Source organism: Cryphonectria parasitica, assembly GCF_011745365.1.
Source record: "Cryphonectria parasitica EP155 unplaced genomic scaffold M406scaffold_5, whole genome shotgun sequence".
NCBI classification, from domain to species: domain Eukaryota; kingdom Fungi; phylum Ascomycota; class Sordariomycetes; order Diaporthales; family Cryphonectriaceae; genus Cryphonectria; species Cryphonectria parasitica.
Genome location: NW_024468913.1, coordinates 4,178,666 through 4,197,308, shown reverse-complemented (window position 1 = coordinate 4,197,308; position 18,643 = coordinate 4,178,666). Strand labels below are relative to the sequence as shown.

The 18,643-nt window shown below is 53.9% G+C and overlaps 9 protein-coding genes across 9 annotated transcripts; 3 read left to right on the top strand and 6 right to left on the bottom strand.

The window, feature by feature from the left end:
• Positions 1-440: 440 nt before the first annotated feature.
• Positions 441-1,279, bottom strand: M406DRAFT_331523 (uncharacterized protein; the record flags this gene model as incomplete). Its single annotated transcript, XM_040920639.1, has 2 exons — positions 441-860; positions 986-1,279. The coding sequence occupies 2 exons, from the start codon at positions 1,277-1,279 to the stop codon at positions 441-443; spliced, it is 714 nt and encodes a 237-aa protein (XP_040776175.1).
• Positions 1,280-2,742: 1,463 nt separating this feature from the next.
• Positions 2,743-4,577, bottom strand: M406DRAFT_70291 (uncharacterized protein; the record flags this gene model as incomplete). Its single annotated transcript, XM_040925339.1, has 2 exons — positions 2,743-4,414; positions 4,498-4,577. The coding sequence occupies 2 exons, from the start codon at positions 4,575-4,577 to the stop codon at positions 2,743-2,745; spliced, it is 1,752 nt and encodes a 583-aa protein (XP_040776174.1).
• Positions 4,578-5,752: 1,175 nt separating this feature from the next.
• Positions 5,753-7,329, bottom strand: M406DRAFT_292566 (Indoleamine 2,3-dioxygenase; the record flags this gene model as incomplete). Its single annotated transcript, XM_040919038.1, has 2 exons — positions 5,753-6,873; positions 7,018-7,329. 2 exons carry the CDS (start codon positions 7,327-7,329, stop codon positions 5,824-5,826), a joined length of 1,362 nt encoding a protein of 453 aa, XP_040776173.1. The 3' UTR covers positions 5,753-5,823.
• Positions 7,330-8,564: 1,235 nt separating this feature from the next.
• M406DRAFT_292561 (kynureninase) lies at positions 8,565-10,243 on the top strand (the record flags this gene model as incomplete). The annotated part of the gene is made up of 2 exons (XM_040919037.1): positions 8,565-8,728; positions 8,897-10,243. 2 exons carry the CDS (start codon positions 8,565-8,567, stop codon positions 10,176-10,178), a joined length of 1,446 nt encoding a protein of 481 aa, XP_040776172.1. The 3' UTR covers positions 10,179-10,243.
• A 406-nt stretch (positions 10,244-10,649) lies between these two features.
• On the top strand, positions 10,650-11,948 carry M406DRAFT_356874 (alpha/beta-hydrolase). Its single transcript, XM_040923541.1, has one exon. The coding sequence runs from the start codon at positions 10,823-10,825 to the stop codon at positions 11,750-11,752; it is 930 nt and encodes a 309-aa protein (XP_040776171.1). The 5' UTR covers positions 10,650-10,822; the 3' UTR covers positions 11,753-11,948.
• Positions 11,949-12,128: 180 nt separating this feature from the next.
• On the bottom strand, positions 12,129-13,523 carry M406DRAFT_90750 (uncharacterized protein; the record flags this gene model as incomplete). Its single annotated transcript, XM_040926186.1, has 3 exons — positions 12,129-12,881; positions 12,999-13,159; positions 13,316-13,523. 3 exons carry the CDS (start codon positions 13,521-13,523, stop codon positions 12,507-12,509), a joined length of 744 nt encoding a protein of 247 aa, XP_040776170.1. The 3' UTR covers positions 12,129-12,506.
• Positions 13,524-14,210: 687 nt separating this feature from the next.
• Positions 14,211-15,329, bottom strand: M406DRAFT_340661 (alpha/beta-hydrolase; the record flags this gene model as incomplete). The annotated part of the gene is made up of 2 exons (XM_040921578.1): positions 14,211-14,632; positions 14,732-15,329. 2 exons carry the CDS (start codon positions 15,327-15,329, stop codon positions 14,211-14,213), a joined length of 1,020 nt encoding a protein of 339 aa, XP_040776169.1.
• A 1,026-nt stretch (positions 15,330-16,355) lies between these two features.
• On the top strand, positions 16,356-17,348 carry M406DRAFT_356872 (uncharacterized protein). Its single transcript, XM_040923540.1, has one exon. It carries the CDS (start codon positions 16,546-16,548, stop codon positions 17,272-17,274), a length of 729 nt encoding a protein of 242 aa, XP_040776168.1. The 5' UTR covers positions 16,356-16,545; the 3' UTR covers positions 17,275-17,348.
• A 92-nt stretch (positions 17,349-17,440) lies between these two features.
• On the bottom strand, positions 17,441-18,388 carry M406DRAFT_70297 (family 1 carbohydrate esterase; the record flags this gene model as incomplete). Its single annotated transcript, XM_040925340.1, has 1 exon — positions 17,441-18,388. One exon carries the CDS (start codon positions 18,386-18,388, stop codon positions 17,441-17,443), a length of 948 nt encoding a protein of 315 aa, XP_040776167.1.
• Between the last annotated feature and the right edge of the window lie 255 nt (positions 18,389-18,643).

Below are 18,643 nucleotides of genomic sequence, written 5' to 3'. Positions count from 1 at the left end.
CCTGTGTGGCTGGCAGCTTTGCATGCATGCTCATTTGTCTCCACTGCTGGGAGGCCCCACAGCCAGATACTGTAGGCGCTTTGCTCTGGGCTACTGACAATTCTGTGGCCAAGTATTGAATCACTGCTGGAAAGTAAACGTGTAGTGTAGCCTCTTTTTACTACTTGTTGATCATATCATCTCACAATGGTATCTGGACTAGCCTCTATCACTTGATCATTGCACGTTGAAATTCATCAATCGTTTTTAATTGTATGAATCTTCTCAGACGCTGCGGTTGTGCGCATTCAATTATCTAGTCTCTTGATTTTGTTTATTCCAACCCTGAAGGTAAAATATCGAGTTGAGTGGCGGTATGTTGAGCTCTCCATGGGACGAGTCTGATTGCACCTTAACAATATTCGCCAACAAATGCTCAAGTGATGGAGTTAATTCACACATCAGATTCCATTCATTACGATCTCACGTGTGCTCTCTGCCTCAGTCGACTCGGCATCAATGATGGAGAGGTTCTCGAGGTGCTTTCTTGCCCAAGTCCTAGCAGCCGTGCTGTTGCGCACTCGGATGGCATACTGAAGGGCTAAGCGGGTCGTCTTGACGAGATAATCACCAAACCCCTGTGCTGCAAAGAAGGATTCAAGGTCTTCGGCTCGGTGGAGCAGGAGCCCAGAATCCTTCATCATAATCGGCGCTGTCAGAGCCTGTTGTAGCTCCGACAGGTTGTTCCCAGCTTGGATCCGCAGGTGGTCGGACAATCCTGATGCCCGGCAAGCATCGCAGGTGCAGGCGAATCCGTACTGGCGGAGTCGAGCTTGGCGATTGGGAGTGTCCATCAGTAAGGGAATGTATGTGGTCGAAATCTAGAATGGCACTTCCTGTGAGTAAATTTCTTCCATGACCATTTCAAGAGTCGAGTCGGGAGAGAGTCCGTTCCCATGTATGTCGCTTCTTGGAGACCTGGCAGGCGTTCTTCAAATTGGCTTACCTCTTCTCCCGGGAAGATGTCCCGCATGGCAATGATCTTTCGAGTTCCTGATGCATCGCCGTTCAAAACGTTTGGCTGGCACGAGTGGTTGATCAAGGAGGCCTTCGGGTACAGGGCCACCTTACTGCGGCCTGTGGCGTCTTCCATCGTATACCCATTGCTTCTCAGGATGACCATCAAGCGCCCTTCTTCGTCTCGCCTGTCATTTTCGAACCGGTGCTGGTGGCACGAGTCGAATTCCACCTTGCCTTGTGGAGAAAGACCCGAGTATTCTCGCAGCAGGGCCGCGGTCATGGCGGCCAGATCATAGCCCTTGCCAGCCACGAGGGCAGGAAGTACCACCTCCACGAGGGGCTCCTCAGCTAGCAAAAGAGTCCCCTTTCTGATGTGCTGTGACGCAAACACGCCTCGACCTTTTCCTGGCGACAATTTGACCTCCCATAGAGGCTTTCCTTGCCTTGCCTCATCCTCAGGTGAGAAAATCTCCAGCCCTGGCGATAGTGAACACTTTCATTCATCAATTAATATGTATCCTTCATCCCGATAGAGGCAGTAACATTACTCACGGTGGGATGAAGAATCTGGAAAGCTGGGATCGCGGGACACACAGCCACTACATTGTGATGATATAGAGCCGATACGGCGCGAGTAGGGATTAAAAGGAAGATCGTGATGGCCCGTGAGATGGACGATACTCTCAGACAAAATCGGCCTGGCATCTTAGGCCATGAACTATAGCCCTTGCTTGTGATAAAACTCGAGCAATTACAAGTGGGCTTAGCGTAGTGAACGACTTTTGGCTGAACAGATGAAAATTTGATCATGTGGAGGGATGTATGTGTGTTTGTTTTTGAGAATATCATCTGCGAGGGCAGCCCTGGAGTGGAATCTCGACTCTCAAACAACCCCTGATGATTGAGACGAACACCATCCTGAGGTTCTGAAACGCGTGCCCAATTCGACCACGCCACTGACTGGCCAATGGAGATGATCATGAAACACTGACCCGTGCGCTTTTCATAAACACGGCAAGTAGGCTTTCTGAATGATTTTGTTCAGCTCTTAGGCGTCTCTGCTTCGGCTTGTATTGAAGTGACTGCACTATAGGCCATATCTTTCTATTCCGATTGTAGTTTTACCACAAAAAAAAAAAAAAAAAAAAAAGGTCTAGAAGCCTCGATTGCAGTTTAAGTTGAATTGACGCTAGACAACGACCAGGATTAAAAAGTTAAATTTTGTATATTGAAAATGCCGATCTCTTCTTTTGTCCGCCAAAGTGATTGCAACGCAACGACTTGGAGACGTCCTTGGGTTGTATAATACTTAAGGAAGCAGGGAGTCAAGTAATTACCGAGACATCTAACCAAACGTGCATTGATTTATAAAAACTTATCTTTTGGCAACACATTACAAAATCTCGACGATTGCAATTGGTGATGTCAATCAAAACTGCGATGCTTCATTCTCATGTCTGGTAACAAATGTGGCTCGCACGTCAAAAATAAGATCCTGAGTTTGGAATATCTCCATTGTGATTTTTTCAGGATCGAAATGAGTGCAGAGACTCCCACACAGTGATATGCTATAAGCAAGCACAACACTCATGCCCAGTCATCACATCGCGTACAATATGATGAAAATTCACTACCAAACCAAAGACATATATATGGTGAGCGACAAGCGCTGCAAGACTTGTCCAGATAGACCTGTTCATTATTCATTATCAAGTTTGGTCTCCAACCAGTGCCCAAGCGTACTCATATAGGCAAGCACTCGCTCGGATACTGCTGCGCCAGGACCATCCAGTTCCACTCTCTACCCTCGTCCCTGGCGGGCCAGACCCGATTCAGAATAAAGGCTCTCGACCTCTGCACCGTCGCCGTCTTCCTCTGCGACATGATGGCATCAAACACATCCAAGACGGCCTGCCTGTCCTCCTCCTTGGACAGCTCGCAGGCCGCGAGGAACACGGGCCACAAGAGCATCTTGACCTCGTCAGGGCTGTGAGCGGCCGCAACGGTCGACATGAGGATCTCGTGTGCCTTGGCTGTAGCTTCTTCGTCTACGATGGACGAAGAAGAAAAAGAAGAAGGCGGCGGCGGCGGCGGCTCGTTGTTGTTGGTGTTGATGTTAGTGCTGTTGTTATTGTACGGGTGGGGAGGGTTGAGCAGCCTGAATAGGTAGAGCAGGGCGCCGGCTCGGTAGCAGGCTGCTTGGGAGAGAAAACGTCTCGACCTGCGGAACGAGAGGCCGTGTGCGAGGGTGGGTTTCCAGAGCTCGATCCGCCTGCGGAGGTCTTCTGCCCTCTGCATGTAGTCTGCAAAATCTACCAGGTGGTGTGGTGACTCGAGGTCGAAGTCATAATAGGACGTGCCGTTAGAAGAGTTCATGTGGCTCGATATATCTAGCATCAGCTGCGAAGTCTCCAACTCATCCTCGTCCTCGTCTTCTCCCTCATGCTGCTGCTGCTGCTGCTGCTGCTGCTGACTCTCAACAGGGCCGGCCTGCAGCAGGCCTCGCATGTCCTCAGCCAACTCGCAGAGTTCGCCAAGAAGCGGCATGAGCGTGGTCGTGTACCCCATTAGTCGGTCAGCTGTCGTCCTGGCCGTCTCGTCCAGCCAGACCTCTGTTGGGATCGAGAGCCGGCGGAGGTGGAAGAGGGATATGATCATGTCCTGACGGGCCAGGGCACGAATGAAATAACGAGCCAGCGAGGACACCTCGCGGCCGGTCGAGACCCAGTGAGAGAGGAGAGCCGCCGAGTTTGCAATGATGGCTGGAATGGTCGTCTCGGGATTGTTGTTGGGCTTACAGTCCACCAGCTCAACCGCGCAGAGCCCCAGCAGCATCAGCAGCATCTCCTCGAGGCTGTACTCGGAGAGCTCCATCGACCGCAGCGTGGACAGGATCCGTGCTCGGTAGTTGAGCACTGCGAGCGGCGAGTCGGCTATGTACGAGTGCCCGATGGCGGAGAGGGAGTCGACAGTGGCCTGGGGATTCTGTTGCAGCACGGCCAGGACGTTGGCGTTCATCTCGCTGACGAACTCTGAACTCATGACCAGCTCCCAGGGATGTCGGCTGAAGTACAGTTCCACCGTTGCGCGGTCGCTCGGGTCGACCACGCCCGGCGGGATGAGACTGATAGCTCTCGGGGTCATCAGGCTCGGGTCCATGACGAGCGGGTGGCCGGCCTTGGGAATAGGCAGAGAAGAAGAGAAACCCGTCGTCACATTGTCAAATCGTGAGAAGGGACGGTTCAGGAGTGCCTTTTCGCCGATCTGAGGTAGTTGTGCCGTCTCATTCTCAGTACTATCATCCACAGGGGGTTGTCCCTCGACAACGGCACATTTCGGACGACTCGTCTTGGAGGAGAAGGAGGAGAGACCCGAAGAAGAGGCGGGCGTCGGTACATAGCCTTGACAGACATGCCTCCGACGTTGACAAGTGCCACAGAATGGCTTGAGTTCTTGATGGACTTAATCAGTATTTGAGGAGCCAGTAGCCTATGTAACCTTAAGTAGACAAGATGATGAGCTGATGACCACCTCTCCTCTCGAAATACACGGCCTGTGCGCACATAGTCTGGAGACATAATGGGAGCAGACGAGCACTCCGCCTTTGAAAGGAAAGATGTCTATAATATAAGATAACGAAAGTTGATAGCACACACAGCATTACTCACCATCACATTTGATTTTGGACTTTTTACAGTCAAGGCAGCCCCCCCTGGACCGTCGGTTCATCGCCGATGCAATGCAATGAGGCGTGCAGCAGGTGCCCCACGGCCCAGAAATATTTGTCCCTGTACGCTAAAGTTATTCCGGTAAACTCGTGTGTGAAAGTTGTTGTCCCAAGCGACAGAGACTATGACTGGCAGTGTAATTATATCAGACGGATGAACTTTTGGAATGTATCTTTGTTCGCAACTTTCGGAGCTTTCCAGGAAACTCTCTTGATGAAAATGATTAGGAGAAGAAGAGAAGGGAAAAGAAATGGTACGGCCAGACTTGGTGCGATACAGAAGCGGATAGGATTGCACACGCGTGGGGATTTCTTCTCCAGCTAATTACTGTGAATTATCAGATTGATTAGATCCGAGGCCGGGGATCGCGGAAGGCTATTTAAGACGAGGTGAATCCTCCTTCTCGCCCAAGGTGGGGTGGTCTATTCCGTATGCGCAAGCAAAGACCGGCCCCTGCGGACGTCGCTCGGCGCTCGGCACCGTGGCGAGCCACTGCATTATGGGGCGATGAAGGGCGTTCTTGGAACGAGGACAAATAATTATAACAATGGGGTATCTTGGCACTTGGTAAGCAGGGGGCAAAAGGAAACACAAGTATGTATTGTATGACTGTTCGATCTCCATTTCTATGGTCCAAGGTGAAGGATGGGGAGAACGTTTCTTGATTCATGAACCATTCCTTGTTTGTTTCTTGGCTGGGCTTCCAAGCTTGACCCTAAATATGGCCCCTCTGTACTGTGATTTTCATCTCTTGAGTATTATTACTTGGTAAAATCAGATCCCAGCAGATTTTAGGCCTGTTTGCACATCCTTGTTTGCAGTTGACCGCTTGAGAAGCACGTGCTTCACTGAAGCTCATTCTGAACATGAACAACCTGATAATATTCTGGGTCTTGGTCTCCTAATAAGTACCCTGAAGGAAGTGGTGATTCCACAGCAGTCTATCACTCCTCACAAGAGCCTTCGTCTGAGTAAAGTTGAAGCAACAGCCATTAAAGTCATAGTATGAGGATGGTCCTCGGTCTCTATTTGATCCTCGCTGAATGAATCGCTACCCAGGTATGCATTCAGAGTAGAGTACTAGTCACTTATTGTATCACCGTCCAGCCTGCGCCATACGTTCCCTAACCATCTTTCCAGCCTCCGAGGTCTCGTCCCTCGACTGTTTCAGGAACGGCAGCAGAGCAGTCCCTCCCGTGCCCGTCAGCTCCTTGTCGGCCGATTCCTTGCCAGCACCCTTCTTCTCGCTCTGCTGCCGAGACGACGCGGTGGCTAGGTTCACCGCCGCCCTCTTGTCATCGGGCTGGTCACTCCACGGCTTCCTAGATGGTATGACAATGTAGCTCGTAATTATCCCTAGGTGCTTGTTCCTAAACTCGGTCAGCGTCCCGACGGCAACCGTGTACGCCTCCTGCATCCTTGCGTGGTCCGGCCCGCTCGTCGGCAGCATAGCCAGGGCCCGTATGCTCCCGCAGCGCCCGACATGCTCCAGCAGCCGCCTGTGCCCGCCCGGCATATACTCGCGCACTTCCTCGTGGAAACTCTTCTCCTCGGGCTTGCCCACCTGGGCATGAGGGTTGTTGCTGCCTTCTGAAGTATGCGTCACGCCCAGCACCACGTCCCAGAACTGAATCAGCGAGGACTGCCCGTTGCTGCCGCCGCGCCACTGCTGCCAGGACCCGCGGCCATCGCCCTCGTCGTAAAACACACCCCTGGGCAGGCCTGCGCCGCTCATGTTCTTGGAGCCTGCCAGGAACGGCCGGATGCGGTGGTAAAAGACCATGGGGTCGCACTGCTCGCGCATTCGGTCCAGAAGGGCGCCTACTTTCTTGATGCTGCTTGCCAGCTGTTCTAGGGCGGCCGTGATAGTGGCGAGGTGCCGGGAGGGGATGGCGTTGATGGCCTTGAGCATCAAGGGGATGACGCGGGCGCCCTGGGCCTCCATGGCGACGGACACGCAGAGGAACCAGGACTCGTCCCTGGTGCCGGTGAAGGTGTGTGGTGAGTGGAGGCTGTCGATGTCGGTGAAGTCACCTGTGGAGGAGGAGAAGTTCCACAGGTTGAGGGCAGCATATGTTGCCACAGGAGGCACCTCAAGATGTGAGGATACGGAAAGAAGAGGAACAGTTATCGGGGGTGGAAGCACCTAAAACCGTTTGAGTGTCAATATGGAAGTTCTATTGGGTCAAAGCAAGACTTGTGTACCAGCAGAAGGGATGGAAAGAGGAATAAGATGAAAGAAAAAAGAATAATGAAAACAAAAATAAAGAGACTATCAAGTCTTACTCACCTCCGCTGCCTTTTCACCTCCCCAGATATATCCATGGGTCAAGAGCGTAAGTATAACATATGCCCTCCTCCATTCTGCCTCTGTCCTAAGCTTCTCTGTGGACAATATCGGGAGGCGTTCGACCCTCTGGCGGAGAGTGCCGTTTGACAAGAGGCTAGTGAGGTTATGAATCAAGAGCTCCCACGGCTCGTAGTAAGGATTTGCAATCCGTGCTAGGGGCTCTTCTGCGGGTAAGAAGCCATTCCGGGTGACGTTGAAGGAGGACAGGAGTTCATCGTAGCCGTTCTGCTGGGGGACAGCGTGCGGAGACATGATATGAGAATGGCAAGATCAGATAGCAGGTGAGAGTGCGTTTTTGAGTTTGTGAAGCCAGAATTAAGCAGGCCAAGTTTATTGTGAGGAGATTGATAGTGTCGTCTTCATGAAGAATTGGTATCAAGTGATGGCATAAATTGCAGGAATAGGAATGGACAGGCTAAGTATTTTATAGGGGAATAAAAAAAAAACAAAAAAAGAATCACGAGGTTAATGTCGTTCCTTTCAGTGGGCAACCAAGAGGACAAGGCTTGCAAATATAATCATATAGCGTATATCCAAGGGAGGAAGAGGAGGAAGAAGAAGAAGAGGAGGAGGAGGAAGAAGGGGAATCATGGAAGAAGACCTACGGATGCCAGCCAAGCATGGATGGCAGTACCCACCAAGAATGGGAAATATGCCCAGAACCTCCTCATCAAGGCGACTGACAAGAAAGATGGCACGAGCAAGACGACATTGACTTCTTCCCTCGTTCCATGAGAGAGGATCCGGATGGGGCCGTCCATCTCTTCTTGGACCCTTCAGCTTCCGCTCGCGCGAGGTACTGCCAACTTCCGCCGCAGCCAGGGGGGGCAGAAGAAGAGAAAGGGCTGAGCGAATATGTATCTTGCCGGGCCCCAATCCCAGCCTAGGGAGCCTTGTGAATGATACTCATTTTCTGTGCCAGGTGAGTGGAGTTTATTGCCTAGCTCATGTGCGCAGAAGAAGGTCTGGAGATGAGGCAACGGTCGTTGGTTCCGCGGTTAAAGACGGAAAGCGTGACGGAAGGACGGAACCTCGGATGAGGACCCTAGAATCCAGGGTAGGTGCTATGCGGTGTATCAAGGTCCCGGCACCACAGCAGGTGGAGCAGGAGCTTCCCATGGCGGGAGCTTCCCCTAAGGCCTAGCTACAGTAGGCACGAGGCGATTCAGCGCCGTATCCGTAGCGTACGTACAACAAGCAACTACGGCTTCCGGGGCTGCCATGGCCGACTACGGCAGCAGAACCTTCCCGTACACTCCGTACATTGCAAGTTTCTTCACTGAGGGTGAGTCGCGAAGTCGGCCAGGAGTAGCAACGAACCTACAACTACAAAGTGATCCAAGTGACCCCTTCTATGGTGCTTGCTGCAGCAGCCAAAAATAAATCCCAAGGGACTTCATAGATTCCTCGCTTCGTTTTGTGACCAGCTTCGTCAGGACATAGGAAAAAGTGTTGTCATTGACTCATCAACCCTTTCGGGCATCATCATGGTTATCTCCGCCACTGCTGACAAGATCCGCGCTGGCCAGGCCCCGGCATTCGAAGACTCTTTGGAGTATGCACAATCACTCGACGCCTCAGACTCTCTCAGACACCTTCGTGATGACTACCTGTTTCCCACCAAGGCCTCCCTCAAGAGCAAGTCGTTGCAGTGTAAGCTTTCCCTGTTCACATGCACGGAGAGGGAGAAAGAACTAGACAGAGAAAGGCATATGCTAACGGCAAGGTTCTTAGCCACGTCAGCATCGTCTTCGTCGTCTTCGTCGTCATCATCATCATCATCATCATCATCATCATCATCATCATCATCATCCGAGAGGAAGGAAGATGAGTCGTGTATTTACTTCTGTGGAAACTCGCTGGGCCTGCAGTCCAGGACAACCCGCCGGTTCATCAATGCACAGCTCGACACGTGGGCCGCCATCGGAGTCAACGGCCACTTCGTAGACCTGGAGAACTCGCCCCTGGTGAACTGGCAGGACATGTCTGCCGATTGTGCGCGCAAGTCTGCCGACTTCATGGGCGCCCTCCCCAGCGAGATCGTCTACATGAACACCCTCACCGTCAACATCCACATGCTGCTGGCCTCCTTCTACCGCCCTACCCAGAAGCGCCACAAGATCATCCTCGAGTGGAAACCCTTCCCCAGCGACTACTACGCCATCTCCTCGCACATCCGCTGGCACAACCTCGACCCTGCCCAGTCCATGGTCGAGGTCTGGCCCCCAGAGGAGAACCTGTACATCTCGACGGCCCAGATCCTCGCTACTATCGATGCGCACGCTGACGAGACCGCCGTCATTCTTCTTCCCGGAATCCAGTACTACAGCGGCCAGTTCTTTGACATTCCTACCATCACGAAATACGCACAAGACCGCGGCATTGTCGTCGGCTGGGACCTCGCCCACGCAGCCGGCAACGTCGACCTCAAGCTGCACGACTGGAACGTCGATTTTGCCATGTGGTGCACTTACAAGTACATCAACGCTGGGCCGGGTTCCATCGCCGGGGCCTTTGTCCACGACCGTCACGGCAAGGTCGAGTGGACCACTGGGGCCGAGAGCGAAGACGGGCAGCCAAAACCAACCTTTCGCCCTCGTTTGAGCGGCTGGTACGGCGGCGACCAGAGCGTGCGCTTCCAGATGGCCAAGCAGTTCCAGCCGACACCGGGAGCAAGCGGGTTTCAGGCCGGAAACCCGTCCGCCCTGGACCTCGCCGCCCTCAGCGGGTCCCTGACCAAATTTGAGGAGGCTGGGTTCCAGAACCTTCGCAGCAAGAGCCTCGTGCTGACTGCGTATGCCGAGTACATGCTGTACCGCATCCTGGCCGATGAGAAGAAGGGTGACGCCGTCGACGATAAGCCGGCCTTTATGATCATCACGCCATCCAGCCCGGCTGAGCGAGGCGCGCAGCTCAGTGTGCTGCTGAGGGAGGGCCTCCTGGACAAGATCCTGGCCGACTTCCAGGAGAAGGCCATCATCTGTGACAAGCGCAAACCCGATGTCATCCGTGTGGCGCCTGTGCCTATGTATAACAGCTTTGAGGATGTGTGGAGGTTCATGGAGGCCCTGAGATTAGCCCTTGGTATAACCAAGCAATAGAAGAAAGGGAATGAGCCACGAGATTGATTACATATAAAAATATAGATTTATCATATATACACACGAATCTATATCATCCATCTTCTTGTCCTTGGCTAGAATGCATGTGGGTCCCTAGCGAGACCTTGCAAAGTGTATTTCCCAAGCTACACCAAATTTGATACAGCTATCTTTCCGACCTGCAGTGATGATTACAGTACCATGATTTCTCGTGGGCGTTCTCACTTAGTTCAAATGTTATGTTGTATAGTTTCTTGACGGCAAACCCCCACACCCTCCCCCCCAACCGTCTCCTGCTATCCTCGCCCTTGTTGCCGCGCCCAGAAATGAAACTGTGGCGCTGGGTGAACAGTATACAGTATATACTGCCATGCCCGATATAAACATAAATAAGCTCGGCCCCGCACCTGTACATAAAGGCTCATTCAATCATCATCATCATCATCATCATCATCATTAATCTCAGGGTCACATCGTCCTTCATTGCTAGATCTCATCTGTGACGATTGCTTACAAGACATTGAGACTCGTTTCAAACTTTTTTTTTATTATTTTTTTTTAGCAGCTTTTACTTGGGCCACATTTTCTACAATTATTCAATCCTGCTTGTGCTTCGCAATCAAGCAAGCACCTCCATAATCGTCATGACCTCTTCTTCTTCTTCACCGATCCGGTCCTGCCCGGATTGCTTCACCGGCACGATTCACACCGCCCAGCCCGTCGGCCACGTCGAGATCCTCCATGACGTGCCCACCTACATCACCCGCGGGGAGGAGTCGTCGTCGTCATTGTCGGCCCCGGCCCCGTCCAACTCCACCATCGTCTTCCTCACCGACGGCTTCGGCACCAAGCTGGTCAACAACAAGCTCCTCGCCGACCAGTACGCCGCCAGGACGGGCCTCCGCGTGCTCGTGCCGGATCTCCTGCCGGGCGGCGGCGTGCCCCTGGTTATGCTCTCGCTCTCCGCCACCCTGACCAGGCCCGTCGCCTGGTACAATCTCCTCGGCCAGATCCGACGAGTCTGGGCCGCCGCGCGGCTCATGTCCATCCTGCTCCCCTTCAGCTTCAGGGTGCGCCGCCTGTACCCTGCCGTGCTGGGCTATGTCCGCGCCGTGAGGGCCTCGCTGCCCCTCGGGGCCAAGCTGGGGCTCGCCGGGTTCTGTCTCGGCGGCCACTGGTCCTCGCGCATCTGCGGCGCGTCGGCGGTCGAGGGCGATGGCGACGACGATGGCAACGACGACAGCGCTGGGCAGCTGGTCGATGCGCACTTCACCGCCCACCCGTCCAGCGTCGCGCCCGACGAGTTTGCCGCGTTCGCGCGCAGGTTCCGCGTCCCCTTCAGCCTGGCCCTGGGCGATCGGGACCAGATGATGTCTGTCGAGCAGGCGCACGAGGTCGAGGCCAGCCTGCGGGGGGTGTTTGAAGACGAGCCTGAGAGGTTGGAGGTTCGGCTCTACGAGAAGTGCGGGCATGGCTTTGCCTTGCGCGCGGACCCGAACGAGACGGGTGAGAATGAGGGGGCTGAGAGGGCTCTTGAGCAGGCGGTTAACTGGTTTCGGAAATTCTTGAACTGAAAAGGAGGGGTTTTTGGTTCTTCGGAGTGGTTCAACGTTCTCGATCGGATGGGTTGTCAGAGCCCAGGTTCGAGAGTGGAACACTGTACAATGCATGAGATGGTGGCTCATAGGGAAATTGCTGTGTGCAAGTCAAATGTAAACGAGCCTTTTTTTTGGGATTGATCAATATATGCATCTGCTCTTCCATCTGTTCATAAATACAACGATACAACCATTCAAGTACATGAGTGAGTCCCAAGACAGTGACTGTTTGCTTTAGATATGGGGTTCCTTCGATTCTGAGAATCTCCTCAAACCGATCACTTGTTTTATTAATATGTCAATACCCATGAAGATCGCAAAAGTCCACACTCGCTACTACAGTCGAGTCTGTCGCGAATATAAAAATACATAAGAACTTATCCACGCTCTACCAGCAGAAGGCAAAACCTTGCGCTGACCCCTTCTGGATGCTCCCCTCCATACTTAAGCATACCTCACATCGCATCCACCTCAAGCCAGACGCCCTTCAGCTTTCCTTCCACCCCATCTGTTCGCCTCTGCAACATCTCCTACTTATGCAGACAAAGATTTCCCTCCCTATTGGGTCTCACATGAAAAAACCACATGAAATAAACTGGTTCGCTAGTCGCCAGTGCTTCAGCCCCTTATAATAACACAGCAGGCTCAGCTCTTTTTCTTCTGAATCTTCTCTTTTCTTGTCCTTTCTTCTTCTTGTCTTTTGCTCTCTCTTTTCTTCCTCTCTCTCTCTTCAGAACTCACCATCCCACTCAATCTCAAAGTCCCTCTCCGGCTGAGGCTTGGTTTTCCACCCGGTCATCTTGACATTGTTCCATTCCATCTGCTCGCTGGTCATGGTACCCTGAAAGCGCTTGCAGTCGTTGCTAGAGAACACCAGGTACCCCGACCCGTGCACGCTGGCCCTGTTGTCCGAGGTCTCGTCATCGTCCCCATCGATCGTGTCGAGAGGTACGCCGTCGGTGGCGATGACGCCTTGCCAGCGGAACCAGAACTTGGGCTGCCGGAACGAGTTCTTCTCAAAGGTGGCGACGCGTTGTCGGCGACGGCCCTCTCCGCTGAGCTGAGAGGCAGCACCATCATCATCGTCATCGCCATCGTCATCCTCCTCCTCCTCGCTGTCCACCTCTTCTCCTGAAGACGGTGAGTTGGAGCCCTCTGCCTTGCCATTCACTCCTCCACTGCTATCACGGGACCCGCGCCGGCGTTTCCCTTCTCTGGCCACCCCATTGTGTGTCGGGTCAGCTCCTCCGCCGCCTCCGAGCTCGTGGGTGATCTTGGCAAGCGTCTTCCTGCTGCCTGCAAACGCGACCGTGGCCTCGAAGGTCCTGCCGCATCTCAGAGAGCCCAGCAGGCCGTCCTCGTCGTCGGTAAGGCGGTAGATCTCTAGGACGACATCACCACGGCTGCTGTCGGCCACTCCCTTCTTCTTCTTCTTGGAGGAGGAGGAAGAGAACGATGAAGAAACCCCCGCTGGGCCTGCAGCTGAAATGGCCTTCCCATTACCGGCCTTCCCCTTCCGGCCTCCTCCCGTCTCGGCACGGTCGCCCCCTGTCTTCTTCTTCATCTGCTGCTGTTGCTGCTGCTGGAGGAGGCGATCGAGGGCAGCACATTTGATGAGGTGAGTGCCCATCGTGTTGCGGACCTGGAACTCATGGCGCACGTTCCCCAGTTGGCCGCCTCGGTCGTTGTGGTTGTGTAGGTGGCGCGTGTTGAAGGCCGCGTCCTCCCAGTCTCGATCGTCCTCCATCCTCTCACCTGTTCAGAAGTGTGTGTGCGACTCTGCCCTCCCCCTCTTTCTCATACATACTCTCTCTCTCTCTCTCTCTCTCTCTCTCTCTCTCGCGCGCGCTCTTTAACAGGCTGTAACAAACAAATAAATAGAAAAAGAAAAGCGTTGTGGTGCTGACAAGCTTGAGATGTGAAGATGAGGGTGAAGGAAAAAACAACATACATGGAATGTAAAAGGGGAAGAAGGAGAAGGGACCACGCAAGCATAGCAGACGTGGCATGACGGTTGCACGCTAGACTCCTCCCGAGCTCCCCCTCACGTTCTCCGCCTCAACCAGGGACTTTGGACCATACATTGAGCCCATGGGTGCATAACCAGCATTTGATCTATTGTAGAGAAGGAAATGGAGTTTATTCTCCCAAGGTCTATTTTGTCGCTGAGTTCCCCTCTCACTTTCACTCTTTCTTTCTTATTCTCATGCACACATGTGCAGTATACTCAATTATACATACTCATCAAGGCCTAGAAGGTGGTATGATGTTGATATTTGAAAGATTACAGGTCTCATACTTCCAGTGGACTTTCATCTGGAAAAAGTAAAATAGGAACTCAAGAAAAAGGAAAAGCATATGTTGACAATCCAAGACAAGCTCGATCAACCATGAGAGAATAGCAGAACTACTACTAGCTCTCCTCTCAGATCCCTCAAGACTCACCAAAGAGCCAGACTCCCGTCCTCTCAACCAAAGCCTCTCTCTTTAACCTCCCGTCCTCGGCCGCCTCCTTGTCAGCACCCAACCCTCCATCCATATCAAACCCATGCCCGGCGTCAGGTACGCACAGCCACTTGACCTCGCCGTGCTGGTCCTTGACCTCCCAGGTGAACCTCTCGTCCCCCTCGGTGATGAGCGTCCCCAGCGCGCCCCCAGCTGCCAGCTCCTCTTGACCGATGCGTTGGTCCATCCCGGGCTCGGGCTTGCCGGCCAGGCGGCAGGCTGTCCTCAAGCCCTCGTGGCCGAGCATGTCGAGTTCGCACCCTATGACCCAGATCCGGCGGGGCAGACTGGCGCGCTCTGCGTACAAGGGCGACAGCAGCGGATCACGTAGATCCTGCCCGACAGGGATATCTAAGGGCGCACAAATACAAAAAACGAGTCAGAAAAAGCGAGCAATGATGGATTTGTATGAGCGAGATATAGAGACAGAGACTTGAGAAGAAAACTCACAGGCCCAGTCAAATAGAGCAGCAATCCCGTGCAGAGGGTCCTTTTCGCTAGCCCTTGAGCCCAATAGTTTGGGCTTGTACCTCCTCGTGGCCCTCTTGGCATCGGGAGAAGTGGCAAAGTCCGTGACGGGATAAATGGGAACAACGCCTGCAGTGATCCTGTCCCGAACGGCGGGCACCTCGCTGACGGTCAAGGCCAGGTTGCCGCCGGCCGAGAAGCCCGTGATGCCCACCTTGTCGGGATTGATATGGGCAGCGAGTTCCTGGTCGGCAAAGACGGCAGCTATGAGGGCCTCCAAATCGACGCGCGGCCCAGGGTAGTGGTTCGCTGGGGCTTTGGCGTAATGGAGGGCAACGACGAGGGCCTTGTGCTTCTCGGAGAAGCTGGAGTTCCATGGATCATTGTCGGAGGGTTCACCGAGGACAAAACCTCCGCCGTGGATGGAAAACAAGAGCGGGAGTTGTTGAGGAGAAGTCCTGTCGTAGGACTTTGGGAAGAAGATCCTGACGGGCAGACGTGGCCGAACGGGATACGTCTTGATCAGCGTCGGGTTTGTCTCGTCGGGAAAGAGACGTTGGCGCAAGTGCCGAACGCCCATGGCTGCAGGAATGACCAGGTACTGTAACGAGAAAGCAGCTATGGTGAAGAGGCCACGTTTGTGCAGAGCCACTGCAGACTTTCGAGGGGGGGCATCGCCGCCATCATTGCTGCCGCCGCCAGCCACGCCGCCAGCTCCAGATTCTTCTGGTGTGGCTGTGGCGCCCTTACCAGTTCGTGCCCGTAGTGACATGGCGCACGTCGATGACACTTATCATGTATCCCTGGGCGAAGAGCTCTATGTGTGCATGTGTGTGTGTGTGTGTGTTTATGTGTCGATGGTGATGGTGTGTGGCATGAGAGCATCTGGTGTCGCATGTACCGAGGCAGCTTCAGCCGGTAGTATTAAATAACACATGCAGGGCTTATTAGCCTCGTATCCGTATTGATCTCATCTCTCCTTCCCCAATGTCAGAACTGTATCAGTATGGTAGCATCTGCACAAATTTCATCTGATCCCAAGTTCGAGACCAATCAAGTACTGCTCTGCAACGCAGCTGTTGTCATCAAGTTCTTTGGTCGCTCTCTTGTGGGCAGGAATCAGACGTTGCATGCAAGGAGCGAGCTATGCTGCCCAAGATGGGTTCTCTCTCCTCGTGGTCTTTTCTGGTGTCTTTTGAGATGTAGTATCCGAGCTCCTCCAGGTAGGCAGAATTAAGGAAATTGATGATTGTAAAGCCTCTGGCAGCAACAAGTAACTTGCCGTGGTTGGGACACAAGGTAACAGTCATGTTGGCGGCGAGCAATAATCACTGTAGAAGCCCTCAGCGTTTTGGGCGACATACGGCAGTGGCAAGCAGGCAAGCTCGCTCGGGAGCGCTAAGTGCGGGGCTCATGTCGTGTGAGCCACGAGGGGCAGAAGGGTATTGAGCACAATGACTCAGCACTGGAAGTAACAGTTATTGTGTCATAGTAGTGACTACAGGAGGGGTCCTTTCAGCGCCTCAAGCGCCTCTTGTCCAGTGCCTTCACTTGACGGGCTACTTATCTACAAATAATTACTAAGTAAACAGTCATTTCAGGTCTTGTCATCAGCAAAGGGCGCGTCGACTTATGTTACGTACTCTAGAGGTACTTGCACAACCAATTTCACCATCCACATCCCATCCAACCAACTGAGTTGACTCATCATCCATCCATCCATCCATCCATCCATCGATTTGTCCTCCATTCCATCCACCCTAGTCAGCAACACACACCACCAGACAACTACCGACATGGCCCCCAACCAGAAAATCATCTTGTTTGACCTCGCCAGCAAGGGTGACAGTAACAAGTGCTGGTCCCTGAACCCATGGAAGACCCGATTCGCCCTTAACTTCAAGGGCCTGGACTACGAGACGGTTTGGCTCAACTACCCTGAGCTCAAGACCCGCCTCGAGCCACACCTCCCCAACGCCAGCGCCTACACCAGCCCTACCATTGTCTACACCGACGGCAGCTATGTGGCCGACTCCAGGGTCATTGCAACCCTCCTCGAGAAGGACCACCCAAGCCCTTCTCTGCACCTCGACGACCCTGCCCTCAAGAAGCTGGAGGACCTCATGCCCGACATCATGGCCGCCGTCCGCGGCCACTATATCCTCAGCGTCCCCAAGCGACTGCTCAAGGAGCCCAGCCTGGACTACTGGTACAGGACCCGCGAGGAGAAGGTGGGCATGTCCCTGGACGAGCTCGAGAAGGCCGAGGGCGGGGAGGCGGGCTTCGCCAAGGCCGCACCGCTGCTGCAAAAGGTCACGGGGTGGCTCAAGGAGAAGGACGACGGGCCCTTCTTTATAGGCAAGACGGTCAGCTATGCCGACTTTGTGTGGGCTGGCTTCTTGATCTTCTTCCGGCGCATCGGAGACGACAAGTTCAGCGAGGTCCTGACGAGCACGGGTGATCCTGCGGTGCACGAGGCCCTGCTTGCCGCTGTCGAGCCTTGGTCAAAGCGTGACGATCACTGAGAGGTTAGAGTTATATTAGTAGTAGGGATGGAGAATGCCTAAATATAAGCCATCTACGGACCAATCATCAACCCTGATTCTTGTATAGAGGCGAAGGTGCTATGTGAACATGGTTTTGGTGTTCTCTCTCTGTCTCTTTCTTTCTCTGCGAGTCTCTCGTCACCAGTCATTCTTGTCCCCAGTGGAAACAATCCCCCTCGGTACAGGCGAGATCGAAGAAGTCAATCACCAGATCCTCCTGCACGGGGATATTATGAGTGACATTCCACGCACGATACGCCTCAAACCAGTCCCTGTTGCCGTACTCCCATCTCGTCCAGTTCGCCAACGGCGTGTTCAGCGAGGTGCTCGTCGGCTGCCCGCTCAGCCCAAACACACCCGTCCATTCCTTGATCTCCTCGCCCAGGTTGGTGTAGTTCAGCGTCTCGTCCGCCGTCCCGTGGAACACCTGCATCTTGGGCCGCCAGCCGTCGTCCGGGTACCCAGGGTAAGCCGCCCGCACAACAGCCGCCCACTGCTCGGGCGTGTGCCGCACCAGCCCCTCCGCACACGCCGTGTTCCAGTAGTCGACCGCCGACTCGTTGGCCGGGATGTCGACGCCAAAACACCCAAGCGCCACGCCTGCAAACGCCGACCCGGCCGCGAACACGTCAGGGTACGCCCCGGCGAGGACGTTGGTCATCATGGCGCCGGAGCTGACGCCCGTGACAAACACGCGCGAGGCGTCGGCCTGGTAGCGGTCCAGGGTCCACCGCACCATGCTGACGATGCCCAGGCTGTCGCCGCCGCCGCCGTGGGTGAGCGTCGCCGGGGAGGAGACGTCCCAGCACTTGTCGGCGAGGTTGGGGCTGTCTGGGTAGATGACGATGAAGCCGTGCTCCGAGGACAGGTTGGCGAATGTGGAGTCAGCGTAGGCCGTCGGGGCGTCTCCGTGGCACCAGTGCGGGTTGACGAGGATGGGCGGGTGCGGTGGGAGGTTGTCTGGTACGTAGATGTAGAAGCCTACGTCGGTTGGGTTGTGGGCGAGGGTTACGTTGAGCTGTTGGAGGGTTGCTGCTCTGCTGGCCGTCGAGGCGGCCAACAATAGGCCGGAGAGGAATGTCCAGGTAGACATTGTTGGCAGTTATGGTCTCTGGTTAGAATCCGTACCTTGGTGGTCAACAGTCTTTCTGGTCCGCAGGCAGTCGGCTAGAGAAAGAGTTGGAATGCCAGTGTGAAAATTGGCAGCTAATGACACTGAAGACTCCTGGTGGTTATAATTTTTCCGCTATCCCTCGAGAAAGTGAGTTGAATTGGAGTTTTGATTCCCTAACTTCCAGTGCATGTAAGAATATACAGAAGCAGATGATATTCGTTACTCTCCTCGCAA